The 23,801-nt window shown below is 45.9% G+C and overlaps 2 protein-coding genes across 4 annotated transcripts in view; one reads left to right on the top strand and one right to left on the bottom strand.

Moving 5' to 3' along the window:
• The first annotated feature begins 282 nt into the window (after positions 1–282).
• Positions 283–23,376, top strand: PDIA6 (protein disulfide isomerase family A member 6). Its single transcript, XM_025927098.2, has 13 exons — positions 283–420; positions 6,470–6,611; positions 10,589–10,646; positions 11,099–11,225; positions 13,190–13,296; positions 14,494–14,624; positions 15,017–15,131; positions 15,686–15,826; positions 16,819–16,903; positions 17,031–17,103; positions 18,198–18,356; positions 22,206–22,302; positions 22,903–23,376. The coding sequence occupies exons 1-13, from the start codon at positions 402–404 to the stop codon at positions 22,969–22,971; spliced, it is 1,323 nt and encodes a 440-aa protein (XP_025782883.1). The 5' UTR covers positions 283–401; the 3' UTR covers positions 22,972–23,376.
• Positions 15,084–23,801, bottom strand: part of ATP6V1C2 (ATPase H+ transporting V1 subunit C2) — a 62,595-nt gene continuing 53,877 nt past the window's right edge. The window contains exons 13-14 of one of the 3 annotated variants that reach the window (XR_015248868.1): positions 19,799–21,185; positions 18,044–19,718 (exon numbers count right to left, since the gene is read on the bottom strand). Coding sequence is in view for 2 of the 3 variants with exons in the window: in XM_086700015.1 (XP_086556141.1) it covers positions 21,107–21,185 (79 nt within the window). In the remaining variant the exon portion in view is untranslated. Of the gene's footprint in view, positions 15,210–18,043; positions 21,186–23,801 lie in introns of those variants that run through there. The other 2 variants (XM_086700014.1, XM_086700015.1) reach the window with 2 other exon arrangements.

Genomic DNA, 23,801 nt, shown 5'->3' with positions numbered 1-23,801 from the left:
GAGAATAAAGACCCTTAAGATAAGAAGAACCAAATACTGGACTCTACGGGGGGAAAGTACCGACAGCCCGCTTGGGGCTGGGGGAATCCGAGAGCCACCGAGGAAGGAAAGGGTGGTCCGCCCCGCCCCCAGCAAGCCCCTCCTTCCGCCGCTCGCTCCGCCCTCCATAAAAAAATCAAACCGGTAACCTCTACCCGGCCGCCTCCCATTGGTCACGCGAATGAGCGAAGCCTGCTGGAACCAATGGGCCGCGGCCACGGCTTGGCGAGCGCCTTCCGGCCCGTCCCCGCCGCACCGCCCGGCGCCTGCCTCACGGGCCGAGGGCGGGACGTGGGGCGGCGGGGGCGCGGCGCGCGGAGCTGAGGCGACGGTCGGATTGCGCGGCGGCCCGGGAGCTCGGCATGGCTCGCCTCGTGCTGGGTAGGCGCGGGCCTCCTCGTCCCGGGGGACCGCCTGGGAGGCCCGGGGCAGGGCGGGCGGGCGGCCTCGCGGGGCCAGGGCTGGGGTGGGGGATGCGGTCGGGGCCGTCCCTCGCGCGGGGGTGCGGGGCCCTGCCGGTCTCGGGGCGCGTGCGGAGGGGAGGCAGCGCGGCGGGGCTCCCGCAGCCCACCCCGGGGAGCGAGCGCGACGGGGTCGGGGAGTCCCGGGGTGGTGCATCCTGAGAACCACCGGGGAGCCCCGGGCCGAGGGGGGCGGCGGCGGGCCGGGCGAGGGTGAGGGCCGGGAGCTGCGTTCGAGCCGTGCGGAGCAGCTAGGACTCGATCCCTGGCGGAGGTGGAGCCGGGGGCGACCTGAGAGGGTTAGGGTCAGGGGTCCCTTGTCCTGGGCCCGCCCTCCTCACCCTGGCGTGTAGACGGCACGGCCGCGGGGTCCTCACCCTGCACCACTTGTTTAATGCCGTTCCCACTAATTGAGGAAAACTGAAATATCAAAACCCAGCCCTGGAAAAGGCCGAAGAGTTTGCTTTAGAAAGGGAACGGTGCCTTCCCAAAGCGCTTCAAGTGTGAGCGAACTTCTAAAAACTAAATGGGACGCAGACCACCATGAATTATGTAAATCCCTGTTTTAGAAACTGTGCAGTGAGTGGGGGTTGAGGATCCCGACCCCTTTCTGGCCCGCCTTGGTCCCCGCCGAGGCGCTCTTAACCTTCCTTACCTGAACGCCCTGGATCCAGACCGCAGAGTTGGAGCCCCAGCCGGCCCTGCCCCGCATTTCCTAGCTGTGTGACGGCGAGCTAGTGACTTAATCACTCTGGGCTTGTCCTCCCCCGCTGGGTGGGTCTCAGGATGCACGAGTTCACATGGGTCTCGAGAGTAAACAAGATGTAAATATTTGCTGTAGTACAGAGAGGATGTAGAGGAGGGGAAAGGATTCTAGTCTCTGTTCAGTGTCCCTCGGGTGAATTCATACCGGGCGCGGAAAGAGTCTGTGATTCTATCATTTATTTGCATAAATGGAGTCAGACCTTTTTGGGAGCCCTCTTGGTTTCTAGATGAGTGCTGTGGGATCGTGTACTCTTGGTGGCAGGTGTGGGACAGAGATGCTACTGATGTGGATTTATGACATCCTTAACTACTGTGGAGGAATAATGGGGAGCCACAGATGGCAAAACCATCTGCTCACATAGATTCTAGACACTTGGATGTTCCCATTTCCCATTGGTGCTCATTATCAGTGAGTGGAACAGCCATGTGAATTTTAGAAACAGAACACTGTTAGTCGGCATTGACCCAGTTTATCATCTTAAGTGGCCCGGAGTGTTTTGTTTGTCTTCTTGAGGGTTTTCATAGGGGGTAGTTAACATCTTTTAATCTGTTTTTTTGAGTAGTATGGTTCGATTTTTTTTCCAGCCCTATGTGGTCATATTGCCTTCTAAGGAATGTGAGTCTCAAATCTTTATCATCAAGACATTTCCACTAAAGAGTCATTTATAAGGAAGGGGGGGGGGCTGTTGTGAGAATTCGGCAAAACTTAAAGACAAAAAGTCGGGGTGCCTGGGTGGCTCAGTTGGTTAAGCGTCCGACTTCCGCTTAGGTCGTGATCTCACGGTTTGTGGGTTCGAGCCCTGCATCGGGCTCTGTGCTGATGGCTCGGAGCCTGGAGCCTGCTTCGGGTTCTGTGTCTCCCTCTCTCTCTGCCCCTCCCCTGCTAGCACTCTGTCTCCTTCAGAAATGAATAAAAACATTAAAAAAATTTTAGGGGCGCCTGGGTGGCGCAGTCGGTTAAGCGTCCGACTTCAGCCAGGTCACGATCTCGCGGTCCGTGAGTTCGAGCCCCGCGTCGGGCTCTGGGCTGATGGCTCGGAGCCTGGAGCCTGTTTCCGATTCTGTGTCTCCCTCTCTCTCTGCCCCTCGCCCGTTCATGCTCTGTCTCTCTCTGTCCCAAAAATAAATAAACGTTGAAAAAAAAAATTAAAAAAAAAATTTTAAAGACAAAAAGCCTAGCACTGTTACTAGGAGGAAAAAAAAAAAAAAAAAAAGCAGCCCAAGTCCATGTTATACCGAGTGTCAGTAGCCACGACCATCTTTGTATGTAAAGGAAGCACATTCCTGAGGTGAAGTCATGGTCCATCCCTTTGGTGACTCCAGCCTGCTGTCCCGGATTGGCAAGGGAATGCAGTGAACCTAATTCTCCTGCCACAGTCTAACTAATGACCCTCCTTGGGATTATACTAATGCAGTCTCCAGTCCTTTGGTTTAAAATGTGGGTTGCATAACCGTGTTCTCTCTCTTTCTAATTATGTGGCCTCAGGCAAGTTACCCTTTCTGTGTCTCCATTTCCAGGTCTAAAAATGGGCATGATGATACATACACCACATAGAGGTCTTAAAATGAGTTAATATATCCTAAGTGTTTACGCACTGCCTGGTGTGTAGTGTCATTTAAGTGTTATTCTCAGTTAACATGTCAGTTTCTGGAGGGTAGTTGGACAGATACATAGATCAAAATGTTAGCTATACTATACCCCCAATCCCTTTGTAAGATTATCTCTTAAGGAAATACTCATATTTATCTGAAGGGGGGAAGAGTGTAAGGATTTTCAGCATTGGCCTGTTAATAGTGAAAAATTGGAAAGAAATTCTGTTAGTGGTGAATGGGCAATGTGATATAGCCATTAAAAGTGGTTATACGGGGGGTAAAAATAATCCATAATTATATAGAAAACTTATTTTGAGTGGGGAAAAAAGGCTACAAAAAGGAATGTATAGTAAGATCACATGCATATAAATATAATAATAGTTTTAGACTTCCGAATAGCACAGAGAAGTCCATATGAATATCACCAAAATATTAATTGCCCGTTCTAGTGGGACTGTTCATGGGTTTTCTTTTGCTTTTCCATTTTTGAAAATTTCACATTGAGCTCAGTGTATTGAACAAGTATTGATTTATGTTGATTTTTTACAAAAAATACACTTTAGAAAGTAGATCTCCAGGGAGGATTTTCCAGGCCCAGTCTTAACTTGTAAGCTTATTCAGAATTAGGATGGTCTCTGCTTGTTCTTAATTTACTTGATTCGTTAAATATGTCAAACTCCACTTAACCTTTACTGCAGCAACAAAAAGATTATCAAGCAGCACAATCCAGTAGAGATATGCAAATTTTATATCTAATTTTAAATAGTCTTGTAGCCACATTTCAAAAGGCAAAAAGAAACAGGTGACATTAATTTTAACATATTTATTCCCCACTGTATCTCAAATATCATTGTAGCATGTAACCAATATCAAAATATTAATGAGGTACTTTTTTTTTTTTCCCCTACCAAGTCTTCAGAATTTAGCACTTTTTATACCTTCACTCCATGTGGTGAGTGGTTAGCATGTTGGACAGCGGCAGCTATTAAGGCAACCCCAGTTTGGTTGGCCTGACCTCCATCCACCTGCACTCTTTCCCACCTCTCAAAGTGGAAAAGGGGGCCATCCTGCCCCAGGCTACCCCTGCCACTGACTCTGGGTTCCCTACCTTCCCGTTTTGGATTCCAGGCATTTTGTTTCATTATTCCTCTACTTTATCTTTAGCCTCTCCCACTCCACATATTTTTTTCCCTTCAAGCTCAGATCACTCTCATCTTTAAAAAGAAACCTTCCTTCTGCCCCACATTTGTTTGCTCTCTTGTGCTCTTTATAGTGAAACTTGTTACAGAGTTCCCTTTTCATGAACTTGTTCCCTCCTACTGTCTCCAGTCTTTTGCAGATTGGCTGCTGCCTGTTTTCACTCCTCCACCTCAGCCATCCTGGGCTCTGGGGATCCTCTGTCATGAAATCCACCAGATCATTTTCAGTCTCCTACTTGACCTCCCAGCAGCGGGTGTTACTGCTGGCCATTCCATCTTCCCCTGAGTTTAGGTGTGACCCCACTCTCCTGATCGTTCCCCCATCTGCTGTCCACATTGCAGCCAAAACGCCCTTTCTAGAAAGCAAATCTGGTCATACCCCCTGCAGGATAGCCTTTTAGTGGTTTCATGTCCCCCTTACCAAAATCCACAGTTTTATTTCATATAAAGTTCCTACATTATTAGCCACGTCTATAAATCAAATGCAGTGTTCTTGAAAAATAGAATTATGTTGTTTATTCATGCCCCTGACGTACTGAACCATTTTATCCTGAGCTCTAAAAGACAACATGGTTTAATGGGAAGAGCTTGGAAATAGAAGCTAGAGACAGCAGATGGGTCCCTAGAAGTGCCTTTGTTTCCTTATTTACAAACGAGGGGCGATTCCTACTCTTAGTTAGTAATGCTGTGAAAACCCAAGTGGTCCAGTGTATTTGGAGTCATTTGAAAGTGGTTCCGTAAGCATAAGGTGAAATATTTAGCAACAGAACAGTTAACACTGGTGTACATTCCTTCCAGAAGAAATTTACCATTGGGTTATTCAAAAAGGTTCCATTTGAAATCTTCCAAATTCCGTCTACAGAATAAGCATATGAGCACGTGACCACAATGGCATACCTGTCCGCTGCCTTAGGACACAGGTCCGCCTCATCATTTGTTGCATCAGTAGATTAAAAGAAAGAAGTTATGATCATCTTCACAGATGCTAAAAAGAAATAGGTAGAAATTTCTTTAATATCCTAAGTTTATCTGTTTCAACTCAAAAGCCAGCAAATGAGAAAATACTAAAGTCAAGAACAGTCCATTACTTAGCATTGTTCTGGAGGTCGTAGACAATGCAATTAGAAAACATAAAGAAATCATATGTTTAAAGGCAGAATTGGAATTTTGATAGTACTACCAATTCAAAAACGTTTTGAGTTTTTAAGATATTTCCTTTTTTTATATTTATTTATTTTTGAGAGACAGAGTGAGACAAAGTGAGAGTGGGGAAGGGGCAGAGAGAGAGGGAGACACAGGATCTGAAGCAGGCTCCAGGCTCTGAGCTGTCCGCACAGAGCCCGACGCGGGGCTCGAACCCACAGACTGACCTGAGTCGTGACCTGAGCCGAAGTCGGACGCTCAACCGACTGAGCCAGCCACCCAGGCACCCCTAGTTTTTAAGATATTTCTAAGTCCATCCAGAACTTGTTTTCCTATATAATTGTTAACAATTACGTTTTAAGTTCCTACAGTAGCCAACAAAAACGCATTTGGGCCACAGTGTGGCTAAACTATGCTGTTAATAAGACAATAACACTCCATCCTTCTTTTGTAACATTTACGTGAAAATTCTTTGTAAGCTCATCCAGCAGCATTGCAAGTGTCTGGTGACTGCCATACATAGTGTGAGTAGAAATAAAAATATTTATAAAAATAAGTATTGCCCTTGATAGAGTCCCAGTTTAGTAGACAAGACAAATAATTAATTTTTCCTTGAAAGGAAGTTTAATAAAGATACTGTACTCGGGCGCCTGGGTGGCTCAGTCAGTTGGGCGTCCACCTTTGGCTCAGATCATGATCTTGGGGTTCGTGAGTTCGAGCCCCACATCAGGCTCAGTGCTGTCAGCATGGAGTCCACTTCGGATCCTCTGTTCCCTTCTCTCTCTGCCCCTCCCCCGCTCGTGCTCTCTCTTGCTCAAAAATAAATAGACGTTAAAAAAAGATAGTGTGCTAATATTGCAACTGAATAACACAAAAAGTAAATGCCGTGTGGATTACTCGGGGTCACAGGGTAGCCTCCCAGTTTTTCAGTGTCTTCGCCCATAAAATGGCACAAATACTATTACTTCACAAGGTGATTGTGAAGAATGAAAATGTTAATACGTAAAAAGCACCTGAGTTAGAGATCTTTTTCGATTGCAGCTCAAGAGATGAGAGTGTGGATCTCTTTCCTACTTGCTCTGTGCTGCACCGGTGGCAGTGAAATTCCAGGGGCTGCCACAGCAACGAGGGGGATGGGCACTGGGGGGTTAGAAAGGACCTGACCCAGGCCATCCTCCTGTGTGAAGAACCTTGGGCAATTCAAGAAGACGTTTCCTGCCAGAGCTTGAACCCTGTCATTAATGGTGTGCTTTTTGTCTTTTACTGCAGGTCTAATAAGCTGTACCTTCTTTCTAGCAGTGAATGGTCTCTATTCCTCTAGTGACGATGTAATTGAATTAACTCCATCAAATTTCAACCGAGAAGTTATTCAAAGTGATAGTCTGTGGCTTGTAGAGTTCTATGCTCCGTGGTAAGTATACAGCACTTGTGGATTATTTATGGTACTTTATAAAATTAGGAATATTATATAAAAATGTGATTTTATTTAGTCATCTGGTTTGTCTAGTTTACTGCTTGTTTAAAAGAAGTAGAGAGGAAAATGGGGGATTCCACAAAGTGTTGTCTGTTAAAGGCCATGAGATTGAGTCCATTGGGGGGAAAAAAGGTTGAAGTAGCTAATTGTTGCAAGAAAGAAGAAAGAAATATTTTCTTATAATTTTAAGAAGATATATCTCTGTAATGAGGTAAGTAGGGTCTTGATGGAAGGGAAACTCCTTTATGCTGAAAGAATATTGGGCACAGGAAAGGGAAAAGCTAGTGATTGATTCCATTCTGTTTCTTGAAGAAGAGAGTGGCTTCTAGAAATACATAATTTTAACAATCTGATTTAATTTAAAAATTCCTCTCTTGACTTGCATGCATTGCTGGAAAAAAACCCTTGTGGAGTAAAGATAGAATTTTCATTGAAATTAACGGTCACAACTATATATAGTCAAAATACGGTATCGCACTAATTGTTTATGGAGTTAAACGTATAATGCAAACAAAACAAAAACGCAACGAGTAGAAGTGCAGAGACTGGTTAATGGAAACTGCAAAAGGTACCCGAAGCTGTTACTTCTATAAACCAGCGGGGCTGTGGGCACTCAGGTCCGGGGAGGCCTGAGCCCCAGCCAGCTGTATCTGCAGATCAACTGTGCAGTGATCTGAGATCCCGATCGTCCTTTTAGATGTGAGCTATGTCCCCTAAGCTCACATAGGAGGTAGTGAATGAAGTTATTACAAATTCTTCTTACCTGAGTGGGTGCACTTCAGAGTATGCCTGAAGAGAGGTTTCCTTTTATTGCTTTGCTTTAATTTTTTCTCTGCAAGACCATGAAACAGTTTTGGAAACTCAATGCCGGTCCTTGTGGACTGTTTCGCTTAATGTTCAGTGTAGCAAATTAAAGTAATACCCTCTGCTTAAAAATTTATGTTACCACTTTGTGAATACTGTTCATCCTAATGCCTTCATCATTTAAAAAAAAAAAATTTTTTTTTAATGTTTATTTTTGAGACAGAGGGAGACAGAGCATGAGCAGGGAAGGGGCAGAGAGAGAGGGAGACACAGAATGTGAAGCAGGCTCCAGGCTCTGAGCTGTCAGCACAGAGCCCGATGCGGGGCTCGAACTCACAAACTGTGAGATCATGACCTGCGCTGAAGTCGGACGCTTAACCGACTGAGCCACCCAGGCGCCCCCTTCATCATTTTTTTTTAAAGCTTCTCTTTGTTTTTTGTTTGTCAAATCCAAATGAGAATTCTGTGTGGAATGTACGAATTGTAAATGTACGAACTGTTATATTGTTGAATGCCTTTGTATGCAGTTTTTGCAAGTTTGATTTTTTTTTTTTTTATCATTTATGGCATGAGTAATTTACATTGTTTTGGGAAGCTTCGATATGAGAGAATATACCTCATTCCAAAATGGAATCAAACAGCATAATTGAGAAGGCTGGATCTGGATCCTGTAGTTAATTGTTCTTGTGACATGGCACTTGGGCCTCCCAGTGTTTTGGGTAAGAGGAGGTATCATTAGAGCAGGTGCCTTTAACCTCTTCTTGTGCTCAGACTTGGCAGCTTGGTGAAGGCTTTGAATTCTTTCCAGAATAAAGGTTTTCCTTTTCCATCTATGGAGTAAAGCATATAGGATCACAAAGGGAACCTAAAACATTGAAATAACATTCACAAAATACTAAAACAAATTTTGATGTGATTATGTAGTACTCTTTTACTGGGGCAGTAAATACCAAGCTCCAGCAGCAGATGTAACACCTAGACATCATAATTTTGAGATAGCAATGGACAGAAATGAAGTTAAACTGTAGTAGCGATCTGAAGGGGGCTGAGTTTTCATTTGTGACAAAGTCACAAGTGCTCATGGTGTGTTGTTAATGTTTATAATTGAAGGGAAGTGTGCATTTCTTTTACAAGCTAGTGAAATAGGGGGGGGCCTGGGTGGCTCAGTCGGTTGAGCATCCGACTCTGAATTTCAGCTCAGGTCTTAATCCCAAGGTCATGGGAAAGAGCCCTGTGTTGGACTCCAGTGCTGAGTGCGGAGCCTGTCTAAGATTCTCTCTCTCTCTTCCTCTGGCTCTCTCTCTCTCTCTCTTAAAAACATTAAAAAAAAACCAAAAAGTGAAATAGAGGTGTTTTTACCCCCACCAAAAGTTCCTAGAGCCCCTGAATTTTTATACACCAGTCCTTCGGGGTCTGGACTGCAGGGGAAGAACCCTTGGGTCAGAGGTGTGCTGTACCTCGACTCGTGTGGCATTTCTGTCGGTCTTTACTACGCTTAATATTGAAATTGAAGGAGTATGGACTCTGATGTCTCCAATAGGAGTCCTTTCATAGAATAAACTCATTGAAAGAGGCACAAAGTCCTATAAAATTTTGACCCCCAGACTTCTAAGTAGCTCACCTGAACTGCAAAAAACTACTATATGTAAGTATGTAAACCAGCATCACAGGACATTTCTCAGAAGATCCTGACCTTTAAAATACTGGATTAAGGTTAGGCCCCTATGGAAGGGGCCACCAATATACAGGGATGAAGAATGTGGGACCTGGAGCCACAGAGACCTATGCAGCAGCTCTGTGACCAGATGACTTGTGATACTGGGTAGGTTTCTTAACTCCTCAGCCCCTGTCTCCTCATCTGTAAGATGAAAATAGCAAGGCCTGTCTTCAGTGATGTGCTGACGGAATGAAATCCTGTATGAAGGGCTCCTCTTGGTCTAGGCACCTGGCATTTACTCATTAGGTTCTTAAAAACTGAATTAGGAGACTTGACTTTGTTAAAGAAACAACTAATCACCTATGGATAAACTAGCTTTAGTATCTTCATGCAGTGGATGTTACTCAGTATTGAAAATGAACAGTATAACTGCAACCTTGATAAATGGTATGAACGTACCAGGTTTTTGTATATATAACTTTTGAAAGCACTGTCTGTGTGTGTTATGTTTCACAATAATTTATTTCAAATACTGTAACGTGAAGGATTTTCTTTTCTTCTTCTCTCTGTCTCTTGCTCGCTCCTGTTCTTTTATCACCATCTTGTGGTATTGAATACTTTTCAGCTTGCTCGGCATATAAAATTGGGATTACGTGTACATTTTTAACCCCACGTGCTGCTGTGGGAGCCAAAGAGCATTGAGATTTAGGCTCTAATTCAGATGCTTCATCTGTAAAATGAAAAGGTTGGACTAGGTCAGGGAATATGAAATCTTAATGGGCTTAAAAATCACTGGTTGAACTTACTAAGATGTAGGTTCCTGAACCCCTTCTCTAGGTGTTTGGATTTCATGCGGCCTAAGAGTCTGCCTTTTGCCTGGGCTTACAACTCAGACCACACATTGGGACACACTTGACCAGATGAATGCTAAAGTTCCTACCCAGGGATAGAGTTACAAATGATGGTTTGTTGAAACTCTTTAAACATAATTTAAACAGTAGCTTGGGGGGGCACCTGGGTGGCTCAGTCAGTTCAGCGGCCGACTTCAGCTCAGGTCACGATCTCACGGTTTGAGTTCGAGCCCCACGTCGGGCTCTGTGCTGACAGCTCGGAGCCCGCAGCCTGCTTCGGATTCTGTGTCTCCCTCTCTCTCTGCCCCTCCCCCATTCACACTCTGTCTCTCTCTCTCTTTCAAAAATGAATAAATGTTAAAAATTAAAAAAAAAAAAAAACCAGTGGCTTGGAAACTTTTAAAATTAGTATATGAAGAGTGATAGTAGAATCCTAAAATGGCGAGTTCCTTCACGTCACCGATCATGTTTCACTAGCGCATGTGTTCCCTGCCAGCACCCACCCCTGTGCGTGTCCCTCAGTAGGGTGTTGGTAGAGTATTTTTGAATTGAGGATCGAAGACTTGAACCGTTGCCTTATTTGTGCTTTTATCTCCTCAAAGGTGTGGCCACTGCCAGAGGTTAACACCAGAATGGAAGAAAGTAGCAACTGCGCTAAAAGTAAGTTTCCAAGATGCCCACATTCATTCACCTGTGTGTGTATAATAAGTAAGAACGCAGCCAGGCTTAACGTGCCGCCGGAAGTTCATTTGCATGTTGGAGCTCAAAAACCTTGTTCTGGTGCCGAAAGCATGTAGGGAGCAAAGGGATAGTACACTAACACGTGTAATTTTTACGTTGTCTATTTTTATTGAGTCAGTTTTCCGGATTAATGACATAATCCTTGCGGTCTCACTAATTCTTGGTGCTGCAGAGTCCCCTCCAGAGCTCTGTCCATTCCTCCCGTCATTCCACGTAGGCGTGACTTCCCAGGCTACAGGTCTCATTAAATCTGTCTGTAAACCTAACCTTGCCCTGTATCATCTTGGAGTCTACATGAGTTCAGTGATGGATCTTTGTGGAATCTGCTCCAGTGGAAAAGAAAAATTGATAAAACTCTCATATTTTCACAGGATGTTGTAAAAGTTGGCGCAGTTGACGCAGATAAACACCAGTCCCTAGGAGGTCAATATGGTGTTCAAGGATTTCCTACCATTAAGATTTTTGGATCCAACAAAAACAGACCAGAAGATTATCAGGGTAAGGACTTTTCCTGACTATTCCCCTGGTTGGAATTTTAATTTGAACAAGTAGGTAAAAAATAGGAGCAAGGGCCTGTTTGTTTTTGTAAATAAAGGTTTTCAAAACAGTCACACCTAGTTTCATGTCGTGTGTAGCTGCTGTCACACTGAAGTGGCAGAAGTGAGTCGCTGCGGCAGACTGGGTGGCCCGCACCCCTCAAAATCGTTTGTGTTTGCCGCTTTACAAAGAGTTTGCCACCTCTTGGTCTAGAGCGCAAAAACCGTCTCTTTTTTCCTAGTACGTTTGTTTTCTTTTTTTATTTTGAGAGAGAGAGAGAGAGAGAGTGAGTTTGCGAGTGGGGGAGGGGCAGAGAGAGGGGGAGAGAGAATCCCCAGCAAGGCCCCTCACTGGCTCATTCCCACAAACAGCGAGATCATGACCTGAGCCAGAATCAAGAGTCAGACACCTAACCTGAGCCACCCAGGCGCCCTTCCTAGTATATTTCTTGATTTGGCATAGGGCACCGGTTGCGAGGATGGAGGTCTTGGCCCTTCTGTATTAGGAAGTGACACACGTGGTGATGTCAGCCGGGGCCGCAGTCCCACACCATCTGAATATATACTGCGTGTTGCTCTACTGTATTTTCTTTCTGATGTCAGGGCTAAAAGTGTGCTCAGGTGTTTTTCTATCTTCCTTGGCAGTTTGGTAAGAAACTATTTAAAAAATACATGGAATTTTCTAGAGACATTTTATTAGAGTTTTCCCTTTGAATGCTAAAGATAGCATGGCCCATATTATTCGTACGTTTTTCATACCTTAATAGCCCCCCTGACTTTTTCTCGAGTGTATAGTTTTTTGGTTAAACTTCTAAAGGCTGTTGTCATTATTGAGCTTCAGTACAGTGTTTGTTACTTCTTAGATTAGGAGAGAATTCAGCTAAAGAACCTAAAACAGGGGCGCCTGGGTGGCACAGTCGGTTAAGCGTCCGACTTCAGCCAGGTCACGATCTCGCGGTCCGTGAGTTCGAGCCCCGCGTCAGGCTCTGGGCTGATGGCTCGGAGCCTGGAGCCTGTTTCCGATTCTGTGTCTCCCTCTCTCTCTGCCCCTCCCTCGTTCATGCTCTGTCTCTCTCTCTCCCAAAAATAAATAAACGTTGGAAAAAAAAAAAACAAAAACCTAAAACAGCCCAAGTATTGTAAGCAAGATAGAAAGAAGGTGCCTGGATTGCTTTCCAGTTACTTGGCTTCAGACGTTTCATATCCTACTGTTTCTACAGTTTTTTCTGCTTGTCATCACAGAAATAGTTTCTTCTGGGGAGCCCGGGTGGGTCAGTTGGTTAAGCATCCAGCTTCAGCTCAGGTCATGATCTCGCGGTCTGTGAGTTTGAGCCCCGAATTGGGCCCTGTGCTGACAGCTCGGAGCCTGGAGCCTGCTTCGGATTCTGTGTCTCCCTCTCTCTCTGCCCTGCCCCCGTGCACCCTCATTCTCTCTCAAAAATAAAAAAATAGAAGGGGAGAGAAGTAGATCAAAAATAAAATAGAAAGAGGAAGGAAGGAAGGAAGAAAAGAAAAAAAATAGTTTTCCTGTATTTCCCTCGATGTAATTTGTATTTAGAAACGTCCCCTGCTTTTTTTTTAACTAGATAATAGGCTTACTCCTTGGTATACATGTTACATATTCAGTAGACATTTGTGAGTTTCTCTCATTTGTGGATGGCATTAGTAGGTGAACAGGATGTTTGTGTTTAATAAACTAAAACTGAAGGAGAGGATTTGGTTTTCCAAGGGAAAAGTCAAGTGCAGTGTGTATTACAGGGAGAACTTGACTCTGTGTTAAATACCCATGTGTTGTTGGGTCTGTTCAAACATCAGATAAAGCTGACAGAAATCTGACAAATGTAAAGGGCCACGTCTTTAGGTCGTGTCATTATAGGCACACGGCCCCCACTACCCATTCGTCTGATTGTCCTTTGTCTTCTGTAGGTGGCAGAACTGGCGAAGCCATTGTAGATGCTGCTCTCAGTGCTCTGCGCCAGCTCGTGAAGGATCGCCTTGGGGGGAGGGGTGGTGGATATGGTTCTGGAAAACAAGTAAGACTGTGTGATGAGTTTGACGCCACAATATGGACTCTTTGTAGAGGATAGTTTTTGGGCGGGTTATTTTTGGTTTTTTTTTTTTGTTTTTTTTTGTAGTTACTACTAATGTTTTAAATTAGTGAACTTTCAGTTAAAAGATATTACAAGGTTGGATCAGCTCATGCCAGAGGGAATGAGCCACCTAGCTTGTTGATTTGGCCTCCTCAGAAGTCTCTAGTCCCAGAGCATCTGGCCACCACTATAGGCCAAGAATCAGGTCACAAGATGGGCTTCCTTGGCCCAGCACTGAAAGGGAAGAGTTTGGGCTGTAGACCTCTCGAGAAAGAGCTTCAGACCGGGAAGCCAGGCTCTGGGACCCTTTGGCATTTGTAGTTCCAGAGTGGGGAGAGAGAGACCAGATCGGCTTGGGGACAAAGAGAGATGAAATCTGAACGACCTCTTGGCCTATATCTGGCAATCAGCCTGAAATTTTGGAAAATTCAATCTCAGTGGACAGGGAAGAAGAGAAAAATTCCTGTTCCATGCATTGGTATTTTAGATGCCCATGTAGGAGATGTGAAGTTAACCAAATGTTCTTGTGAAAAGGCATTAAATTCTTACAAATGAAGGTAAAATGGCCCTTCACTGTTACAGAGACCAGTAAAAGTAGCTTCTTTATACAGCTGTAGAATTTACCCGAAGATTCCATGCTCTTGGCTTTTGGCCCAGGCATCCGAAAGCAGTATAGTGAAACTGCTCCTTAGGTTTGCTACTCAAGAACACTCTTTGAAAATAAAGAATTAAATGTTACTTTTAGCTCTCTTGAATGGTAGAGACTTTCTCTATGGAAAGGTAGTAACTGGTTATGTTTAACATCCTGGGATGAGGAAGCAGCTGTGCCCAGTCGGAACTAGAGTAGAATCGGGTGGTTCTGTGAGCCGTGTGGGGGTTTCTCTTAGCACAACAGCAGGCGAGAGAATTCCGGAATATTCATAGCTTACACTGGAGGTGCTGGTGATTGAAAGTAAACACTGTTTGACAAGTGATAATATTAAGGAATGACCCCAAGTGGAGTAGAATGGTTTTCACTAGAAAGAAGAACTCCACACTTCGTTAAGATGCGGAAGAGATCGTTGTCTGTTATCTATTTAGAATAAGAATAGCGTTCTTTCTGGCCAAGTGTAACTAAATGTTTAATGTCACATGCGACAGGGTAGAGGTGAGAGTTCGAGTAAGAAGGATGTAATTGAGCTGACGGACGACAGCTTCGATAAGAACGTCCTTGATAGTGAAGACGTTTGGATGGTTGAATTTTACGCTCCTTGGTGTGGACACTGCAAAAAGTAAGGGCTTTTTACCAAGTATTTTGAGTCCCAGTGCTTTTAATATATTCACCTAGCTGGCTCTGAAAAAGCTGACCCAGACGGCAGGTCAGTCACCAAGATCTCCTCAAGGAAGGCTCTGACGGCGAGTGAATGTTAAACATTGGCATTGGTGCCGAGTTTCTTCTGTCACAGCTTCAAAGATTAACAGGGACCTAGCGCGGGGGAGGGAGTGACAGAGACCTGGGAAGTGAATGTGAAAAGACAGCATCACATTGTACGCAAAGCTACAAAGCTACGCACGGTGGTTTCCAAGCGCGGTGTGACTGGATTGGGCAGAGATGCGCGTCTCGGTTAAAGTGTTCGTGCTGACGGTTAAAACACACTTTTAAAGTGCAAATATTTTTCCATAGTCTTGAGCCAGAATGGGCTGCTGCAGCCACAGAGGTAAAAGAGCAAACCAAAGGAAAAGTGAAGCTCGCGGCTGTGGACGCCACGGTTAACCAGGTTCTAGCCAGCCGGTATGGGGTGAGTGTCCAGATGGCGAACGTCTTTGAGGAGTACACGCTGTTTTCAGCTGTGACTTCATCGGGTATCCGGGCTTCCCTGTGTGGTAGGAGGGGAGATGTTTGGCCATTTTGTGATGAAACTAAATTACTTTATTGTTAAAACTAACGAGTCTTGAACTCAGGACTGACTCTCTCTCTCCCTCCCTCCCTCCCTCCCTCCCTCTCTCTCTCTAAGTCCAATATCTCACTGTTTCTGCTGTGTGCTGCATGTGCATTTTCAGGCTGCTCAGGCTCTTACAAGTCACTACTAGTGCTTTTGAAGTTGGTCTGCTTGTTCTAGAGCAGATAACGTTGTATTCAGTACATATGGAAGGTTTGAATAATACTCCGCTAAGCCTGGTGGGCAGGCTGTTAAAACTGCCTGATCAACAGACCTCTGTGTATCCTCCCTGATCACTGACGCAGCCTTGGAATATTATTCTATTAAATTACCTATAAGATAGCCTTAGAACCCGTAAAGATTATTCCTTATTAAATATTAGTTTGATTTTATACTCCTGTCTTTTTTAATAGATTAGGGGATTTCCTACAATCAAGATATTTCAGAAGGGGGAATCTCCTGTGGATTACGATGGGGGGCGGACGCGATCTGACATCGTCTCCCGGGCCCTGGATTTGTTTTCTGACAATGCCCCACCTCCTGAGCTGCTTGAGGTAAACCGCTTCCGTCACTCGTGATCAGAACCGACCATGTCTGATGGGGGAGGCTCTCACACAGTAATGACACTCCTTTGGTGTTTCCAAATGGACTTTGTCCCTTCTCTTTTAAAATGCTCTCTTTAAATTTTTTTTTTTTTTCAACGTTTATTTATTTTTGGGACAGAGAGAGACAGAGCATGAACGGGGGAGGGGCAGAGAGAGAGGGAGACACAGAATCTGAAACAGGCTCCAGGCTCCGAGCCGTCAGCCCAGAGCCTGACGCGGGGCTCGAACTCACGGACCGCGAGATCGTGACCTGGCTGAAGTCGGACGCTTAACCGACTGCGCCACCCAGGCGCCCCTAAAATGCTCTCTTTAAAGTATTATTGGACTTTCAAGTGGGGAAAACCTGCCTGATAAACTGCTGCTTTTCATAATTTTAGTACTACAATCCTTACACTAGGAGGACGAGTGTGCCAAGCTTTTTAAAAATAGAATGCGCCTGGCCACTCTCTCCCCGTTGTCTCAGCCGCAGCTGCTGTTTGTGGAGCGCCTCGTCATGTGACGGTGTGACAGCATCATTCTGCTCTTACGTATATTTTCCTTTCAGTTCGCACATGAATGCCTAGAGGCAAATACTGTTTTTATCTCATTTTATGTGAGGAAACAGAGGCACAGAGAGCCTCAGATCCCCATAAATATATAATACACATGTGTCTGTCTAGCTAGGTGATTGTCAGAGCCAGGCTCCTCCGAGGCTGTCTGCTTTTGGAGCCCACGTGTGTCGGCAGGCGCCGAGTCAGCACCGGGATGGCCCGGGGACAGACCCGGAAGGCCAGCTGTCCGTGGTGCCGTAGCGCGAACCTGGAGTGTCAGGGGGAGTCGCTCTGTCTCTTGAAGTCTTTGCTCTTCGTTGAACGTGATGATGCCGAGTCTCTGTCGTCAGGCTCACCTTTGGGTTTTGTGTCCGTGGCCTTCCAACCACCCCTTATGCTCTGGGCCCACAGATCATCGACGAGGACATCGCTAAGAAGACCTGTGAGGAGCACCAGCTGTGTGTCGTGGCCGTGCTGCCCCACATCCTGGACACGGGTACGGCGAACAGGGGCGCCCTTCGCCCTGACTGCTCTGTGCTGCCTGCTCTGAGAACGCTTTCTAAGCTGATGAATGTTTCGGATTCTTTTATTTTTACCTTTTCAAAATTTTCTGTTTAAATTAGGAGCTGCTGGCAGAAACTCGTACTTAGAAGTTCTTCTTAAGTTGGCAGACAAATACAAAAAGAAAATGTGGGGGTAAGTTGCTGAACTTATCTTCTCAGTATGATTTGGACAGGAGAGCATAGTGCTACCCGGATACTGTCTGGTTCAGGGTGCCTGGGCGGCTCAGTCAGTTAAGCGTCTGACTCCGGCTCAGGTCATGATCTTCGTGGGTTCGAGCCCTGCATCGGGCCCTGTGCTGACAGCTCAGAGCCTGGAGTCTGCTTCGGGTTCTGTCTGCCCCTCCCCACCTTGTGCTGTGTCTCTTCGTCTCTCAAAAGGAAAAGAAGTAATGCAAGTCTTTTACCTGTCTGTGCCACAGTACCTTTTCTCATAAGAATTAATTTTGTTTTATTTTTTTTTAAGTTTATTTTGAGAGCGCACGCATGAGTGGGAGAGGGGCAGGGAGAGGGAGAGAGAGAGAATTCACGGAGCCCAGCTTGGGGCTCGATCTCACGAACTGTGAGGGCATTACCTGAGCCAAAATCAAGTTGGACTCTTAACCAACTGAGCCACCCAGGCGCCCCAGATACAGGTGTGCTTTTAAAACAAAGTATGTCTGCTTCTTTCCGATTTACCTTTTTGTTTCTCGTCCTCTATCCGTTGCTGTCTCACCCTCCTCAGGCCATTGCTGTCCCCCTCAAGTGACCTTGTGCCCCCTCCCATTAGTTCAACAAAGTGTGGTGTGCCTACAGAGCACCGCATTCTGGCATCCTTCTTCTTCACCGTTGTAGAAGTTGAGCAAGAACTGTGGCTGAGCATTGTTACAGGGATTGAATAATGATACACCAGTAAGTCTTGAGAAGAAGTTATCCTACTGGCGAACGTGCCCAGTTGTCCAAGTGACATTAGTAGGATTTCAGGTAATAGAGACAGAAAACCCAGCAGGTTTAGCGGACAGTATTTTGGAGGCTGGGAGCAAACTGTATATAGATTTGGGAGACTTCTGGAGGTAGAGTGTAGGGAACATCCAGAATACATTATTTTTGTATTTTATTTCTGTTTCTACATCCATTTCATTCCATAAAATGTTGGGAGTGTAATCCGTTTTTGTTTTTTTTAGTATCTGCTGATTCGATTCTAACTACTTTGAAAGGGATCTTCACCCTAAAACAAGCCTGTTTTTCTAGGTGGCTGTGGACAGAAGCTGGGGCCCAATCTGAACTTGAAAATGCGTTGGGGATCGGAGGCTTTGGGTACCCTGCCATGGCAGCCATCAATGCACGCAAGATGAAATTTGCTCTTCTGAAAGGATCTTTCAGCGAGCAAGGCATTAACGAGTTTCTCAGGTAATCTCTTGCCTCCTTGAGTTGTTTTTGTTCTGTGGCTTGGTTCTGCGTGGCGTGGGTTCAAAGCTAGGTTTACGTAGACCAGGCAGTGCGTGGAGTTAGTGTGCATTTGGCATTCCGGGGAATTAGGTGTTTTGAGTTCTAAGTCATCGTTTTTGCGCTTTTGTTCTTTTCTGTGGAAGCATTCTGTAGGGGAAGAGGCCACCTTGCTGTTGCGCCATTGCATCGCGCTCTCTGATCTCATGCAAGTCTCCTCTGGGCTGGTAGCAGCCCTCCGCCCCCCCCAGCATGCTTTGTGCCTCTCACCTCCGCTAACGCGGCTTCCGTTTCTGGCCGGTAGCGGTAGAACGTGTACTTCTGAAGTGATTCCAGCAACGTGCAAACAACACAATAGGTTCTGAAACTCAAAATCCAGTTGATAGAGCTCTCTGTCTTGCCCGGCCATTCAACTCCTCCAAAAATTGATTTGATCATCTTTCAGGTAAACATGAGGCATCGACACTGCGCTAATTCTCAGGTGTGCGGTAATTTGGTTCATGCCTCGTCCTCCTAACTGAGTCTCACAGGCACATCTCTCACAGACCTTCTGTCTGCTTACTACTACAGGGCCTGGCTGATCGGCAGCTCTTGGTAAATAGTACGTTTTTTGTATGGTTTATGTACCATCTACTGTATTCTGACAATAAATGTTATTAAGAAAATGATAGAAAATACAATCACATTACCGTAAAATTCTGCGAGTGGACTTGTATGGCTCACCCTACGTGCAGGGGTCAGCTGTGCTCATCCAATGTCATCCTTTTTCAGCAGCTGATTCCAATGTCACGAATCTTAAGAAATTTGTGAGAAAATCGTAAGAAATGTTTGAGGGGGATCAGTAACCATGAGGTTGAGCCTGTGGACTCACTGGAAATGGCAGGTCTAACTGCGGCTTTGATTTTATTCACATTTCTTTTCAACCAGTTTCCCTTCTCTGGTTTGTTGTTCTTTGTCGCGTGTTTTGTGTCTTAGTACGGAGGAGGTGGCTGGTTCGCGGGAAAGCTGCGGACAATAGCGTATTGTCAACTTGAGACCGTCGCTGTTGCGCTGGAGATCGTACAGGCCACTGGTTCTCCAACTTCGTGCCTTAAAGGCAGCAGAGAACCTCAGAACCCACCCAGTTACCAGGGGGGAAGAGGACGCAGTAATGGGTCGAAAGGAGACACAGTGGGCGACAGTATACTTGTCTCTAGTCCCGTGCGCCTTGTTTTCTGACGAGACTGGACGTGCGCGCAGCTCGTCGCCGGTAGATGGTGCCGGGCCCACCAGGGAGTTGGTGTCCACGTCCACCAACGTGTGCGCTTGAAAACCACGGACCTGAAGCTGAGACGGACTGTGATGAATACACTGGCAGTAACTCACAGCTACAGTCAACCCGAGACGAGTGTTAGTGATTCCCATACCTCTCCCTGCAGGCGTGTTATTGAAGTGTTCCTTTCGGTGTAGCAGCCCAACACGAGTACGTCATTGTGCGTGAGGCAGCCGGAAGTGAAGAAAGGACTCGAGTTTCACAGAAGTTCATTGTTTGAAGCAGCAGCTGTGTTTCTCGGGGCTCTTTGAGAAGAGACGATAGCATTTAGCCCTGCAAAGAGAATGGGGGCGCGGGGGAGGAGCGGGACTGAGCTGTTAAAACACTTTTTTTTTTTTTTAAACCATTGAACCCTGCCCACAAGGCATAGTTCCCTTAGAATTTTGTTCCTTTTTGGGCGCCTGGGTGGCTCAGTCGGTTGAGCATCTGACTTCAGCTCAGGTCATGGTCTCATGGTTCACGAGTTTGAGCCCCGCATCGGGCTCTGTGCTGACAGCTCAGAGCCTGGAGCCTGCTTTGGATCCTGTGTTTTTTTTTCTCTCTCTCTCTCTCTCTCTCTCTCTCTCTCTCTCTCTCTGTCTCAAAAATACATAAACATTAGAAAAGAATTTTGTTCTGCTTTAAAGGAGGCCTGGCATCTTTCCATTAGTCCTTCTGTTTGCTGCTGCCGAGGACATTAAGTAGGAATGTTGGGGCACCTGGGTGGCTCAGTCAGTTGGGTGTCTGACTTCGGCTCAGGTCATGATCTCACAGCTCGTGAGTTTGAGCCCCGTGACGGGCTCTGTGCTGACAGCTCAGAGCCTGGAGCCTGCTTCGGATTCTGTGTCTCCCTCTCTTTCTCTACCCTCCTCCACTCATGCTCTGTCTCTAAAATAAACATTAAAAAAATTTTTTTTAAAGAAAAAAAGTAGGAAGGTAGCTGCTTTCTGAGCACCGACTCCCTACATCTCGGCATCTTCTTGATGAAGAGACTGATGTTCAGAGATGAATAATCGGATTAAGGGTCCCAAACTAGTAAGAAGTAGAACCACTGGCTTGCCTTTGATTACTTGCATGGGTTTGTATTTCTTATGTCAGCCAGAGCTTGGGTTGGCCTGTGCCCCCTCACGGCAAATGGAGCCATTCTAGTGTAGGTTTTTGATGGACTACGAGAGACACAGGTCTGACTCGCTGTGCCCAGTACCTCGACTCTGCACGCGCATCGGCGTGGAGGCCAGCATCCTGCCCTGTGTTACACTTAGAGCTCAGCGGATGGCGGTGGAGCGCGGCTCTAGAGCATGTGGATAATCGGTTTTCTGAACGTAACTCCTCTTCGGACACCAGGGTTTCTCGACGTTGGCGCTTGTGACATCGTGGGCCAGAAGTTTGTCCTGTGTGTTACCGGGTGTTTAGTACCTGTCCTCTAGATGCCAGTTGCACACTGTCCGCATACACACACAGTTGTGATCATAAAAATGTCTCCAGACGTTGTCACATGTCCCCTAGGGAGAAACTCGCTCCGTTGAGAACCACTGATAATACGTCATAAAAAATGCAGGGTAGCCAAAGGCAGTGGATAGAATTCCCCCCTTTTCCACCGAGCCAAAGAACTGTCAAACACACGTGGGACATTTCCACTCCTGTCTCTTTTCCTCTCTTCCCTGTAGTCCAAGCACCCTTCACCATTTGGAAACTTTTTAAAGAAGGCTTGCTCCCAGTCTGGCAGTTGCCTCTACATCTTTCTAATGAAATGTTTATCAGAATTGGTCAAAGGCAAGACCTAATACGCCCTGTCACCATAGAACTCTTTCTTCTGTGTCTTAAAAGTCTGAGATGAGGATTGCCACCATCACCTCTAGATCTGCCTGTGGGCTGGTGTTAAGTGCTTCTGCTCGCTATTGGAAGTCTGGGGAAGGAAACCGAATTTTCGTTTTTTTGTTTTGTTTTGTTTTTTGTTTTTTTTTTAACGTTTATTTATTTTTGAGACAGAGAGAGACAGAGCATGAACAGGGGAGGGTCAGAGAGAGGGAGACACAGAATCTGAAACAGGCTCCAGGCTCTGAGCTGTCAGCACAGAGCCCGACGCGGGGCTCGAACTCACGGACCGCGAGATCATGACCTGAGCCGAAGTCAGACGCTTAACCGACTGAGCCACCCAGGCGCCCCGAATTTTCGTTTTAAGATGCCATCTTTCATAAAGTGTTTTGGGGGTTAGTCTACAATTTTGTTCATCAAACGTTTTGCCTGTGTTCTACGTGAATGTTGATAGGTTTTGCGTACTTAAATTTGTATTCTAGCAAAATAAGTTTATTTTTCTTAATTAGTAGTAGTAACTAGCTTTATCTGATGCCAAGACCTTAGTCATTTCATGCCTGGTTACGTTGTCGTCCTTGCTTGAACGGATAGTACTGTGCGGGAGCAAGACGTGAGAGGCACCTGTGCAGAAACTTAGCAGGCGAGTCATTGTTTTAACACATCGTGTCTTCATCAGTATGTCCTTGCTTTGGTCACTGTCCCCTCAGGGAGCTCTCTTTTGGGCGAGGATCTACAGCACCTGTGGGAGGTGGGGCCTTCCCCGCCATCAGCACCAGAGAGCCTTGGGACGGCAAGGATGGCGAGGTGAGTCCCCAGGGCTGGAGGCCACGCGCATGTGGGACTCATCACCGGGGTGCTTGTCCCGCCTCTCCTCACTTTCCCCGGCCCAGGGCGCCTTTGCTGTTTGTAGGCCGAGTCCTTTCCATCCGTGGCCCGTGGCGTGGTGTCAGAAGTGCCATAACCTCATGAGCCTTTCAGGGCTGCGTGACAGAGTCTTGACAGACAACCAAGATAAATTTCAGGAATGAGGTTTCATTCCTGATGATTACCGCTAAACGGAGCATTTCCCCCGGAATCCATTTACTTTGTATCTGAGAAGCACAAAATTACAGCTTTGGAATTATCGTGGATTCTGGCACACTTCTGCCCCTCCCCCCTCAAAACGATGAGCTAAGTAGCTGTCGGTGTTAAAGAGGTAGGTGATTTGTTAAAATCCTACCTCACCTAAGTTCTCCGCTTTTCCGCCTGTAAAATGATAGGCAAAGCTAAAAGCGGGAGCCAGATTAGGGCACAACCGGCTCTGTGATCTGGGGTGTCTCTAGAAACTACCTTGCTTCTCCGCCGTGAGCCCGCGAGCTCTCCCAGCTCTTCCTGCAGGGCCTAACGAGTGGCTTTGTTTCCCAGCTTCCCGTGGAAGACGACATTGACCTCAGTGACGTGGAGCTGGACGATTTGGAAAAGGATGAGCTGTGAGAGGCTTGGCACAGACTTCAGTTTTCTTTTCTTGGGAGCAGATTTCCCCAGCAGTGAAGGAATGTTCTTCACGATCAGATGAATCTACCAGTGGCCTTTTTAACCAAGAAGTAGCACTTGATTGGTCATTTGAAAACACTGCAACAGTGAACTTTTGCATCTCAAGAAAACAATGAAAAATTCTATGAATTGTTGTAGCCGGTGAATTGGGTTGTATTCTGTCAAGTAATATTTTGGAGAAAACTGATGGGCTGTTGAAATATTTTTCCCTCCCTCTCTCTGACTGCTGCTTGAATGTTCTTGGAGGCTGTTTCTTATATATAAGTTTTTTAATGTGATTCTTTCATTTGAATATTGATGGCTTTTTTCCATTAAAAAATAAAATAATATTTTGGACAATGCCAATATACGTATGAAATTAGTGTCCACATCATAAATTCAGTAAATTTAGCCAGTAAATTGATACCATGAAGGGATGACCCTGATGTCTTTCCTCCCTATAAAATACTTGTGATTCCAAGGACACCATCTGGACGCCTGCCACAATACGGATTTTTACGTGTGTCCCGCAAGGCCAGGTGCCATCCGTGGAATGTGAAACGTAAGGCGAGTTTACGGAAAGAAGGATGAAAACCAGTGGGTTGTCCGTTGAGAACATTTCGTGCCCAACCTTTTGTCTTTGGGCCATCCCCACGGACTTAGGAAATTTAGCTGGTTATACGGTCAGCTCAAGATTTTTAATGTTCTTCCCAAGCCGTCCCAAGAGATCCGTTAAGACACAAAATTAAAACAGCAGGTGACCAATTTCTAGGCAGTCCCCATTTATGTAA

Source organism: Puma concolor, chromosome A3 (assembly GCF_028749965.1).
Source record: "Puma concolor isolate L17-30 chromosome A3, mPumCon1.1.hap2, whole genome shotgun sequence".
Lineage (NCBI taxonomy): Eukaryota > Metazoa > Chordata > Mammalia > Carnivora > Felidae > Puma > Puma concolor.
This window is presented reverse-complemented; position numbering and strand designations above follow the sequence as displayed.